The sequence below is a fragment of the Penicillium mononematosum genome (genome assembly GCF_028829835.1).
Source record: "Penicillium mononematosum strain IBT 11891 chromosome Unknown utg000003l:1.0-8172316.0:1.0-8177699.0, whole genome shotgun sequence".
In the NCBI taxonomy this organism is placed as follows: Eukaryota; Fungi; Ascomycota; class Eurotiomycetes; order Eurotiales; family Aspergillaceae; genus Penicillium; species Penicillium mononematosum.
Window position 1 is genome coordinate 2786627 of NW_026643273.1, and position 12594 is coordinate 2799220.

The window sequence follows — 12594 nt, forward strand, 5'->3', positions numbered from 1 at the left end:
CTAACGATCCTGGATGACGAAGAGCCTGTGCTCTGCTATGAGTAGGCAGGAGAATTTCTCTAAGATTCCTGGTTGCATGGAGAGACGGGGATTGGTAGTTGTGATAATTTGGCCTTGGCCTAATGGAAAGTCGACATTGTCAAGTTAGGTCCATTTGTAGCTATCTGGAAAGAGATAGAAAATAACATTTCCTATTGTAAAGAAATCACAAGTTGTATCAAATTGGTTCTTTGTCTAAAATTTTCATCCACATTATGACAGAGTCTAATCAAGCATCCTCCAAGGTCGCAGCAAAGTCATTGAAAAGAACCTGTAGCCGTTGGCCCTCTTCATCCGCAACCTGACTATGGGTTTTGGCACTTCCGATTGGGTGGTAAGGGAATGGTCTAGGAGAAGTTAGAACTGAGCCCATAGAAGGGGAAATTGAGAGGACCAACCCATATTCTGGCACGAAAACAATTCTTGTGGTTGCTCCATCCTTGGCCCGCGAACGGATAACACTTTTCCAAATCCTCTCGAAACACTCTTTCTCTTCTTTGAAGACGGGGTTTGTAGGTTCGGGGCATTGTGAAGCTTGTGTCGTTCCGATTCTTGCGTGGATATGGTAAACCTAGCCCAGTATTAGAATCATATAACCTGAAACTGGGGTGTGTGTTCCTTACATGTGGTATAATTGCGTCCATCATGATTTTATCACCTTCGCTGACGTCCAGCACTCTTTCACATCCAACCATCCAGTGGGAGAAATCGGCCGTAATCCGAAGTCTAGGGTAATGTCAGCACTTTGTCCGGTCGTCCGAATGATGTAGGGTAAGGCTTTCATACTCGGGGACAGCCTCCAAAATGCGCCGTGTGGCATACGGCGTGAAGAGCGATCGGTTTCTGTGCGTCTCGTGGTAGACACGGCCAGATATTCCAAGCTCGCTGTCAATCTGGAGAGTCCCTTTATAGAATTTAATTGACTCCTCGACGTCCCAAAGGTCTCTTTAACTAAGTGTCAGATAGAATACTCAGCCATCAGGCCATACAGTTGTCACTTACTCGCCTGATTGGAAGTTTATAGTCGATGGCCTCAATTGCTGAACCGATTCGAGCAGGCGTCGATAATTTTGCAAGTGGTGGTCTGCTTTGGTGCCAGCCGGGCGAGGCCCGACATACATGAACCAAGACGAATGTATCCTTTGAGTCAAATCAGCAGGTTACTCTTTTCCTTTGCCATTTATCACCGACATTAACCCAATCTCTAAGCCAGTCTGGTTGCATAGCTCCCTGAGACGGGGAAAGTCTCTACTTGGCTCAAGCGGATGAATGTCCACTTCGACACCACCTACCAAGAAGTAACATTAGTCCAACACATCCCAAATATGTATTTAAACGTGGGGGAACTGTGCACATACTGTAACCTTGAGCTTTTAGTTCTGGAAACCATTGGGCCCAATGGTCCATGTTCGGACCAGGGGCAATTCCCCAGACAGATCGAAAACGGTCGATTTTCATAGTGTAGAGTAGATCGCGAATTGGGTGTATTGGAGAAGTTTCAATTGCATTCAATTGAACTGGAGAAACCAATTCATTTATGTTCTCATGCAAGCTCAATGTATATTTCCCCTCATTGAAAGTTCCCACTACACCTAATAGGTGAGGTTCCCCGTCATAGTTCCAAGGTGGGGCATTTGGACCAGCGCTGTTATTGGTTCCTTCTGTTAGAGTGTCCCCACTGCCAAGGCCTGATTGGCCCAAATTGGTGCCTCTGCGGGGAAAAATGCCATTTTAAGAACGAGATTCCCTCCCTCGGTAGGGTGATGTCACATAATGCGGGGGATTGTACTCATTGTGTTGATCTTAATTTGATCAACGCTAGATCGAAATAAAAGATCATGGCGTGGTGGGGTTTCGTTTTGAGAGTATCACCGTGTACTACGCGCATGTCTTGGACTATGATATAAGAAAGAGAGATTCCTTGGTGATCGAGTACACCAACACGATGGTAACTGCAAGACACAGTCCTTTCTGAGCAAAATGTTATCCCTGAGGTTACTTTTTTCTCCTTGTGATATGACTTCTTCCAGAAAGGAATTTTTGGCCCACACATCCACGACGCTGATCGCGATACAAATTCCGATCGATTGTTAGTACCAGCCAATTCTCCCACAGCATTGAATTCCGACCCCATAGACCTGCTTATAGCAAGGTGGGCGACTCCAGAAAGGGCAGCATTCCCCGTGTCAACTCAGTGCGGGGATCAAGGTAGCTCCCCCTCATATCACTGTTTATGGTGAAAGCATGAGTAGAGCTCCACGTTAAATTATTTCATATGCATTGGCCGAACCGTGAGCTACCAATTTCCTACAAATACTGCAATACCCCGCAGAGTGCCCCCCATCGACTCCTCGCAATTCAACCACTTCCGCAAAATCAGAATCACAATGGCAACGACAACTATGAAAGCGCTGAACTATCTCGGGCCTTACCAGGTTCGGGTTGAAGATGTCGAGAAGCCGAAGATGGAGCATCCTGATGACATTATTGTAAAGGTGACTACGGTGAGTGATGTGAAGACTCTGTTAACTTGATAATGAAAATCAAACTGATTGGGTATCAAGGCTGCCATTTGCGGTTCGGACTTGCAGTAAGATTTCCTCAAAAATGCCCGCGCTTCCTTCTAGGAGACTGACTGGGATGCAGTATGTACGAAAGGGAGAACAGCCGCTGAGCCCGGGATTACGTTTGGTACTGCTTCTCGACTGGAAGACCCCAAAACTGTCAAAAGCGCTAACCCAGGCACAGGTCACGAGAACATGGGAATCGTGGAAGAATTGGGTGAGGGAGTTACCTTGCTGAAAAAAGGAGATCGTGTCGTCATGCCCTTCAACGTCGCGGATGGTCGGTGTCGCAACTGTGAGGAAGGGAGAACTGCATTCTGCACCGGTGTCAATCCTGGCTTTGCTGGTGGTGCCTACGGTAAGAGCTAAGGAATCAGTTCCAATTATTTTGGGCTCACAATTCCTAGGATACGTCGCAATGGGTCCCTACCGCGGAGGTAAGGTTTCCAATAAAGGTTCATTGTCGATACAAGACCTCTAACACTTAATACAGGCCAGGCACAGTACATTCGCGTCCCATATGCCGACTTCAACGCTCTTAAGTTGCCCCCTGGTAAGGAACATGAAGCAGACTTCGTTCTTCTAGCCGGTGAGTTTGATGCTCGTCTCTTCACGATCCCTCGTACTAATGCAGACTTGTTAGATATCTTCCCAACCGGTACTATCAACCCTATTACCCCGAAGAGCGAACCGTATCCCGATTCTGACAATATCTATAGGCTGGCACGGTGTGGAAATTTCCGGATTCCAAGCAGGCGAAAGTATTGCAGTATTCGGCGCTGGTCCTGTCGGACTGATGGCCGCATACTCCGCTGCTCTACGAGGAGCGTCTAACATTTACGTTGTTGATCGCGTTCCCGAGCGTCTGGAAGCCGCTAAGAACATCGGCGCTATTCCCATAGACTTCACCAAGGGAGACGCCGTCGATCAGATAATCAGTCACAACGGGGATATGGTTGATCGCTCGGTAGATGCCGTTGGATATCAGGCTGTTGACTCCAATGGTTCTGCGGAAAAGGCGAATATCGTTCTTGAGAACATGATTCGGGTGACTCGGGCTTGTGGTGGGATGGGAATTCCTGGATTATACGTTCCTAGGTTTGTGAAGAAAGATCTTCTATTCTCGACAACTTACCTAACGATTCGATAGTGACCCTGGTGCAGCTGACGCTGCCACTGCGAATGGAATGATCAGTCTGAGCTTTGGAAAGTTGTTTGAAAAGGTATCGAAATGTCCTCTCTACTGTTTTACTAGAGCTAACCTTTGTAGGGTCTTTCCCTTGGTACTGGACAGTGCAATGTCAAGGCCTATAACCGATACCTTCGAGACATGATTATTGCCGGCAAAGCAAAGCCCAGCTTTGTAATTTCGCATGAGATTGCTCTCGCAGATGCTGAGACTGCTTATGAGAAATTCGACAAAAAGGGAGGATGGGTACACAAAAGTGATCATTCATCCAAATGGTGGGTTTTGATAAACTACCTGGAAGTCTGGAAGTAGTAGATCACTTTGAAAGGGGCGCTTGCATATTCACAAATAACTAGAACACGCGAAATTATCGACCAATGACACTAAGATTCCTATTTATCCGTGCCAGAGTACATCTGCTTCAATAAACCTTCTCTAGGAAGAAGATTTCGTGGAGTATCAAACTCAACTGAGACATCCAGCATCCAATACTGCAATTCGATCAAAATCTATGATTGTGTCAAGCTGCCAAACGGTTAGCTCGCTCTTAGACAGACGGAACTGGGAACATACTCTATGCGCGACGCTGAAAACAGTACAGTCATGGAAAGCATCTCTCATGACTTTCTGCACTTGCCGGTCTGTTTGGGCATCAAGACTGCTCGTGGCTTCATCCAGAATTAGCACCTGACACCCAGTATTACTGGTTTGTCTTTTAATAATGGCCCTCGCCAGACAGAAGAGTTGCTGCTCTCCTTGCGATAGTGGATGGTCCTCAAGCAGTGCGTCCAGCCCCCCCGCGACTTTCAATCGCTGCCCAAATGCCAATCTGCTTCAGCACAGATATAATCTCGCTGTCACTGGCGAGCCCCATGATGTCTGCATTATAGCGGATAGTTCCTAAAAGCGTGAACGAATCCTGCGGCACGGCTATCAACCTCTCTTGGATTGATGCGGGGACGATCTTGGAAATGTCAGTCTGATCAATTGTGATATTGCCATGCGAGAAGTCTACAAGGCGCAGCATGGCTAGCGTGAGGGAGCTTTTCCCACTGAAACACGGGACGGTCTGTCAGCAGCCTGGTTAAATAAAGGGAAGTCAGAAGCTGAGAAACAACGTACCTGCCAGTGCGGCCGCAGATACCGATCTTTTCGCCCGGACATATGTGCATAGAGATGTTATCCAGAGCCAGAGTTCCGTCGGGATAACGGAGAGAAAGGTCCTGTATGTTAATATCCCCCTTATCAGGCCACGATGTAGGCAGTTCTGCGGCTGTGCCCGGTCTGTTTTCAGATGGTGTCGTCTCAACAAATGATTTGACACGGGCTATCGCTCCAAGGGAGGTCTCGAGAGTAGTCCATGATGTGATGAAGTATGACAACAATTGGTTGAATCCAAGAATATTGTTCAGCGCGACGCCGAGGAGGCTCGAGTCCGTGTTGCTACGCAGCATGACGGCTAGTGTTACCACAACGGTTGCCAATGCCATCACCACAATGTCCAAGACCAGATTCAGCCACCTCTGTGCGCATAGTAACATGTAGTACGGCTTCTGAGACTCATCAAGGTGCCGAGTTAGAATCTCTGACGAGGCATCTTGCCAGCCAAATGCCCGGATTGTCGGCAGACCTTCGAGGACCTCGGCAAAGTGAGAGTACAACGGGCTTCTAGATTCCAGATCAAGGTATCGTAGTTGGCGACTTGTCTTGAGATAAACTTTTTGCAAGAAATAGAGTACGATCAGTGTGACCGGTATTGTTGTTGCCATAAAAGGGGACCCCATGGCGATCAGGCCGATGGTAGCAATGCACCCAAAAAAGGACTCAGCGGAAGACATCAACGCAATAGGAAGAGCCAAATCCACCAGGGTCATATCTTGACTAAACCGATTCAAAGTCACACCATTATCAGTGGCGGCGAAGAAGGACAATGGTGCCCGTATAGTCGTATCCAAAAGCAGCCAGTGCAATCGAATAGCCGATTTCGGCATCAGTTCAAGGAATACGACCCATATGCACCAAATGGTAAGGAGGGATGCTGCCAGTGTGAAGACCACGTAGACAGATAAATAGAGAGGAAGCTGTCCGCCTCCTGCCGTGGTCCATCTGCTCAACCACACTTGTGGAAAGCTCTCGGCAAATGCCAAGAGAACATGTCCAACAAGGAACACGACGCAAAGAACTGAACCCACTGTTCGCGCGTAGTAATAATATACTGATAGATCTCCAATTTGCCGAGTTCGATCCATATTTTCGATCTCACCGATAGGGTCGGAGTCCGAAACCATGGTGGTTGAATGGTCATTGGGTTTGTCATTGAGGTCGTCCTGGATTTGCGCATCTGAATATTGTCTAGCCTGCCAGAAATTTGTATTGAGAACAGCCTCACTGCCTGTTGTTTGAAGGTCAACTCGACCATCCGAGGTGAGCGAGACCACACTATCTGCGATTCCAAGGAGTCGAGCTATGATGGAGAACATCACGAGTCAGCACGCGCTAGTCACAAAAGTCGACAGGGCAGCATACAATTGTGAGTGGTCAAAACCACAGTTGTGCCCTGCTGACGAAATATCCCATCACGAGAGAGAAGTCGTTGAATGATCATTTCTTGCGTGTGCGCATCTAACGCACTCATGACATCGTCGAGCAACGCTATATCGTGGCGGCTGTACACCGAACGAGCCAGTGCCTCCAAAGAGGTGTTAGCGTTTGTCAGGCGATACACATCCTAATATTGTTGCATACCACTCGCTGTTTTTGACCTCCGGAAAGGGCAAGACCCTTACTTCCAATCTCACTTTGGTCACCGTCGGGCCAACGACGAATGTCCTCATCCAAGCAGCATGAATAGGTGACAGTTTTGTACCATTTCTCATCGACCTCATGGTCCGAGATACCGGTTATGCTTTTCTTGATTGTTGTATTGAGCAGCCATGGATTCTGGCTGCAATAGGATACTCTGCTCGATTTGATATACACGGCACCCGATAGACAACCAAGCTCACCTAGGATGGTCTTTAGCAACGTAGTTTTACCCGAGCCGACAGGGCCAATAACAATGACCAGACTGCCACTAGTGACTTTGAAGGACACGTCATTGAGGGCGGTACTTGTAGCCTTTTGCGACGGTAAGACAGTAACGCTATCTAAGGCGATGGCGACTTCAGGCTCGTTCTTGTCTGAAGTAAAAGACGAAACTCCATTCTTGCGCACTCGGCTATCTTTCATCGGCTCAGAGACTATGTATTCGTGAATCCGCTGGAAGCATCCCATGGCAGCCGCTAGCTGTGGTAAGACAGCGAGAAGTCTTTCTGCGGGCGTAGTGACGAGTGTAATAATACTAAGAGCAGTGAAGGCTTTAACAGTAGTAAGGGAGTCGTCCGCCCTAATTTGTGCTTGTACAGCGTACACAACGAAGGTAATGACGGGCGACCATATCCGAGGCAGACTTGCTGGTTGAGATCAGCAGAGCGACAACATAAAGAGACGAATTGACTAACCTAGGCCATTTAACCACATGATACCCTTGAAGAAAGCGCGAGATACAAAAAGTTCTCGTTCGCGATGCCCCTGGAGGGCTTCGAATAGTTTGCTAGAGAGTCCTGAAATCTTAGCAGCTTTGATAGAACCCAGGACAGATGATGTGTTCTGAATCCTCTTCTGAATTTCAAGGTTCCAATTTTGCTGGTTGTTTCCAATTGTCTTCGCCACCAGCTTTTGACCACCCAGGCATGCTGGCAAAAGATAAGTTCGCAAGCGACACACTTTTTGATGCAAGGCTTTCTTCTTACCTAGAGTCAGAATCAATGGAACCACGCAAGTTGCACCCACTTGTCTTTCAAGTAGCCATGTGCCAATTGCCACTTCAATCGTGCGTGCCCAGACGTCATTGAAATTCTCCAGATGCTCGATGACGCCGTCAATGTCTTTTTGGGGCAAATTAGCACTAGATTTTCCTTTCACATTCTCGGACAGGCGAAAGCGCACCTCTCACTTACCTGTACTCATCAAAGTTAGAGCTGCACTTTCTGCAAAGAGGTCGTCCTGAAGCGTCAAGGTCCTGTCGTGGATCAATGAGATCATTGTTCCACGGAACAATGTGCTGACTCTGGAGAAACGATGTCTGTAGTGAACATTAGACAACTAGGATTTTGATTAGCAGCGAAAGAAATACAAAAGGCAAAAGTCCGAAGGCACAGGTCATACCGCTAACCCAAGGTAAATCAAGAATGTGGCTCCAATGAGACCATATCCACGATTCCAGCTCTCTGTTGTGATCGGGTCCTCTATATAAACCAAAACTGCCGTGATCATGAATGGCTGGGCAAAATTGAACCCAATCATACACACTCTAGGAAAGGCAACGGTGAGGAATTCCCACCAGAAACAGCAGACAAAGGCCCACGGCAAGGGAAGATTGTTCCCTGCTTTACCTGGGGCGTGTCAGCGTATGATACACCCAGCTCCGGAGAAGATATCAAACCATGTTTCTCCCACGCTCTTTTCAGCTTTTCGCCTGCATTACCAGAGGTAAGGCCAGGCTCAAGAGCAAAAAGGTCCCGACTCCCAATGATCTTCCGACACCCAGTCAAAAAGAGCCGGTTCAGCCACCAAACGAAGCTCAGATTAACAATGCCACATGTTGCCTCGGGCGGATACTCTTTATATGGGGACTTCAGATAAGATGTTTTCTCTCGGGTCTCCAATATAAACATAGCCAGTTTCGTCCCAAGAATTGCACTTTGTATAGCTGCAATGGCGACTCGATGGGTAAGCCATAGTGTCCGAATCTGTGTCGCGTCAAACAGAATCGAGAGAAGCAGATAAACAGTCAACAGAGAAGAGGGACTTGTCGATTTTATATCTTCGACATAGGACAGCCCAATAATAATGGTAGAATTGGCGAGGCCCAGAGCAGCAGAGGGGATGCTAGTCGACGTCCGCGAAGCAACTGATACGCTCCATAGCACAAGGAGAGACAGCTGAAGGGCGAAATTTATTGAAGCAGCGACCTGTAAGCTGATCAGCGGCAGCCCAAGTTACGAAAAGTATCAGATGAAGAGAAATGTATCTGACCAACTTCAAAAAATAATCGTGTTCGGATCGCGTCTTTCGTTGACAGCGAGACAGATGCAGTAGGCGGGGTGGTCCAGCCAATAGTAGGATCGCAGAAGGAATGATCGACAGTATAGCCTGCTCGAAGGTGATAGTAAAGTCAAATGGCCTCAGGTGGCTAACGGGCCCGAACTCATTCTCGGAGGTGTCTCCTGCCCAAGGGGTAGCTGAACTAGAGGCCATTGCTGTTGGGCCTCAGATGAGAGCCGAGAGCGGTGCGATAGAGAGACATGTAACATAGGGACAAAGGCCTTCTCCGGGATATTCGGGCATAAAATATGTAGAGGCAAACATTTGAAGGATGACGAATGCGAAGTTGCCTATCTACCTAGGTAGGTACCTAGGTACCTACGTAGACAAAGGAATGGCGATAGATAGCGCCATCATCCAGCTCCCCCTGTTTTGCTTAGTGATCAACGGTTACCCCCGGCCCCGGGCCGTGGACTGCAGGAGCCCTGCAGGTGCACCCGTGCACCCGTGAACCTTGCCAGGTGAGCAGGTACCTGTACGTCAGGTGATGTTCTCTCGGTTACCAGACGTACTTTACTCTCATCCATGTCCAATCCCACCTCGCTCATTTCATGGATTACCCCCGGAGACCGTCGGGCACCTCGTCTTCGTCTTGAAGTACCCCGCCTCGCCCCCTTTCCTCCCCGTACGTAGAATACACCGCTTCTCCTTTCGCTTCCCTATCTGCATCCCCGATTAACTGCGGCTGATAGGAATTCCAGTATTCTTCATTCAGGAAAATTTATAGGTATTATCACTGGAGCGCGTTACATTTGATTCCGTCTGTTGAACAGAACATCTTCGCGTGTTCTATTGCACATATAATGCTACGACACTCAAGATATTTTTGCAGAAGGTAATGTACTGGGAGTTACAAAAGCAATGCCACATGGTGAAATTGCCTGCTACAAGTAGAAGATACGCGCAATGATCTGCGCAGAAACAATTTATTAACCAGGCAATATAACCTACTAACCTACTTTTCTAAATGAGTCTGCTTTCCATGAAAGTGGTGAATTTGTAGCAGCTATGGTTGCGGTTATATCACGCGAGGTTCATCCACTGGGACAGATCCATGGATGCATGCATAGATTATTCATCCGAAGTAATTCCAGGCTCGGTATCTGTTCCTAGCTTGTGTCTCGTAGGCAGCTCTGGGATTCCTCTCAATTAACTTTGAGGTATTAGCACATCTTGATTCCCATAGCCATTGACCGAGTAAGTCTTACATAGCTTCAAATCCACTGGAGAGGCTCAGCCTTCTGGTCCTCATCACGCTTGATCCACTGTAGAGGCTCGGCCTTCTGGTCCTCATCGCGCTTTATCCACTGAAGAGGCTCTGGGGCGCTGGAATAGTCGTCGCTCGATTGCTTACTTCGGGCAACTGGATAGATATTAGCTGGCACGTACTATAACTATAAAGTAGTATATTAGGTCCAATATACTCGAGTTGGTAGAGGCAGCTGGAGCTGCAATAGACAGGCTTGCAAGGAGACCAAGCATGTAGAGACCGTTGATAGACTTCATAGTTGCGGCGGTCGATTCGTACAGTATGCGTGAGGTTCAGTTCGATCTTGGAAAATCAGGGCGACTGGCAGTACGCAATGACTTGCTTTTATGGTTAGCGAAATGTCGCGGACACTTACCAAAGATGCATATTGACTTGCTATCTGGAGGGGGGGTGCGTTGTCCACTACCGATTTACTATTCACTTAGGTCTATCCCATCACGCACCACGTCCACCAAACCATTACCATGCGTCAAACACCGGGCCTAGATGATTGACCCAGCGGGGTTGTGCTTTCCTTCGTCCAGCATGTGACATAAATAGCTCAATTGCATTCACTAGCCCGCTCATAACGCAAATAAACCTACTCTTTTTAACAGCGTATTTTAGGAACCTAATCAAGACCAAAGCGCTTCCACACGCATGATGCTATATGATATGGATTGCATGACGCATTGTAATTCTGTCCTTGTGCGAATTCAAGTTGCCACGTAGATCTGAGTTGCATTAACGAGGCTGCGAACATGGGACGGCACGGCCCAGAACTCAAATTCCACTGTCCAAATGATCACATTCAGTTAGTTTGAGGGGTTCCATCATTCTCGCATTCTATGACACAAGCGATGTTACATTTCCATTGCATGAGGCTGCGCTACAGCACAGGCCGAGCGTTCTCTAGTATGCTAGAACAAGGTTGATATGTCACAATACGCTAAGACAGCCGGTGCCAGGGTTAGAGGAGTGTGATAAGAAATCAACAACCTTGGATCAACAATTCAATTGGACGGCTCTTACGTACACCTGGACAGGCAGCACGGAGTCTCCCCCGAGCCTTATTTGTATTCGAAGATCTAACATTTATTATGCTATCGTCCTGCAGATCATCCGCGCGGGTCCCAAATCTGACCAATAAGGTTATGCCTCATTTCAAGCTATCTAATGTGGAATGGTTGACTGTGTAGTCCCAAATGGCGTCGAAACTGCGACATTGGTGCGTCGTATTCCATCCAATGAAGATCAACTGGCCATTGAAGTCGGTTGGAACTTCCATAGTTGTGTCTCCATAGCATTGCAACGCATGCCGGACATAATTGAAGCAATGTTCACTGTGCCACAATCCATGGCCACGGGGTATAAAGTTCGGATCGGTAGTATCTCCGTCAAGTGCTTCGAAGGCCACCGGGTCGAGCTTACCCTCCATCAACTGCCAGAACGTATGGCGAATGGCACCCTTGGACGGACTAGTCAGCGTACTGCTACTTGATAGAGGTAGTAAATGTAATGGCCACAGGCACCACTCACCAAGCAATGAAGCTGATGAAACATGCTAATGCCGTACATCATCTCTCCGTGGACCACGCCTCCAGGGGTAGCTTTAAATCCTCCCAGTTGGGAACGTAAATGAAGCCTTGGTCATTAAGGGTTGCTGTACTCCTTTATTAGATGCGAACTAATCTCGTAGTATAGCAGAAACAGATCATCTTACGGCCGGCTAAAGCCTCCCATGCAGCATCGCTTCTGGGATTTGAACGTTCAGTGAATATTTCAGCTGGTCCGAACTTTCTCATTTCCAAGGGAACTTGAAGTAATTAGCATGGAAGCGTTGGAGAAGGAAAACTATGGCAGAGCGCCATACCTGGCGGAATGGGGTTCCCGTACGGCAAGTTGATACTGATAAGGCTTCGTCGCACAATAGTGTAGTGAGTCGTAAATGCCACTAGAAGGGAAGTCACGGCGAGCAAGAAGGAAAGAAACAAGATGCTGTTCAAAACCGAAATGTGTCGGCGAGAGGCTGAGCGAGGGCCTGAGATCGCCTTTTTGGACAAAAGCCCTATCTCATCCGCTTTTTCCTCCTCATTTCCCGAGTGGACTGCTGCGTACTGGTCGTGTCGGCTATAGGAAGGTAGAACCCATCTGAACATCTTGTAATAGCCAGCCATTACTGTTGAGTATGTATTGGTCTTGAAGGTATGAATGGCTGTGGAGGGCAAGTGGTTGTACTACTTCTTAGACTCACGTTTAGTTGAAGGAAGCCGGTCCAATCTACATAGTGGGACCACCAAATTCACTTCTAGACTAAATAAAAACAATTAATCCAAATCCAATGGTCAGGACGGATGTCCTGAGCCCGACTGTGGAGCGAATTTGCCATGCCTAGGGCGATATGGGGT

General features: G+C 47.8%; 5 protein-coding genes across 5 annotated transcripts; 1 reads left to right on the forward strand and 4 right to left on the reverse strand.

The window, feature by feature from the left end:
• Positions 1-268: 268 nt before the first annotated feature.
• On the reverse strand, positions 269-1497 carry N7519_006024 (sugar phosphate isomerase/epimerase family protein; the record flags this gene model as incomplete). Its single annotated transcript, XM_057292800.1, has 7 exons — positions 269-386; positions 438-610; positions 663-765; positions 826-984; positions 1042-1179; positions 1231-1327; positions 1398-1497. The coding sequence occupies 7 exons, from the start codon at positions 1495-1497 to the stop codon at positions 269-271; spliced, it is 888 nt and encodes a 295-aa protein (XP_057147611.1).
• Positions 1498-2426: 929 nt separating this feature from the next.
• N7519_006025 (glutathione-independent formaldehyde dehydrogenase) lies at positions 2427-4104 on the forward strand (the record flags this gene model as incomplete). Its single annotated transcript, XM_057292801.1, has 7 exons — positions 2427-2543; positions 2667-2961; positions 3011-3040; positions 3097-3261; positions 3323-3701; positions 3754-3826; positions 3874-4104. The coding sequence occupies 7 exons, from the start codon at positions 2427-2429 to the stop codon at positions 4102-4104; spliced, it is 1290 nt and encodes a 429-aa protein (XP_057147612.1).
• Positions 4105-4184: 80 nt separating this feature from the next.
• Positions 4185-9090, reverse strand: N7519_006026 (ABC transporter integral membrane type 1; the record flags this gene model as incomplete). The annotated part of the gene is made up of 12 exons (XM_057292802.1): positions 4185-4301; positions 4366-4595; positions 4654-4844; positions 4915-6256; positions 6319-6481; positions 6538-7244; positions 7293-7526; positions 7584-7718; positions 7791-7935; positions 7999-8112; positions 8139-8804; positions 8869-9090. 12 exons carry the CDS (start codon positions 9088-9090, stop codon positions 4185-4187), a joined length of 4266 nt encoding a protein of 1421 aa, XP_057147613.1.
• Positions 9091-10151: 1061 nt separating this feature from the next.
• N7519_006027 (uncharacterized protein) lies at positions 10152-10443 on the reverse strand (the record flags this gene model as incomplete). Its single annotated transcript, XM_057292803.1, has 2 exons — positions 10152-10300; positions 10362-10443. 2 exons carry the CDS (start codon positions 10441-10443, stop codon positions 10152-10154), a joined length of 231 nt encoding a protein of 76 aa, XP_057147614.1.
• A 902-nt stretch (positions 10444-11345) lies between these two features.
• Positions 11346-12363, reverse strand: N7519_006028 (uncharacterized protein; the record flags this gene model as incomplete). The annotated part of the gene is made up of 4 exons (XM_057292804.1): positions 11346-11676; positions 11783-11849; positions 11910-12002; positions 12060-12363. 4 exons carry the CDS (start codon positions 12361-12363, stop codon positions 11346-11348), a joined length of 795 nt encoding a protein of 264 aa, XP_057147615.1.
• Between the last annotated feature and the right edge of the window lie 231 nt (positions 12364-12594).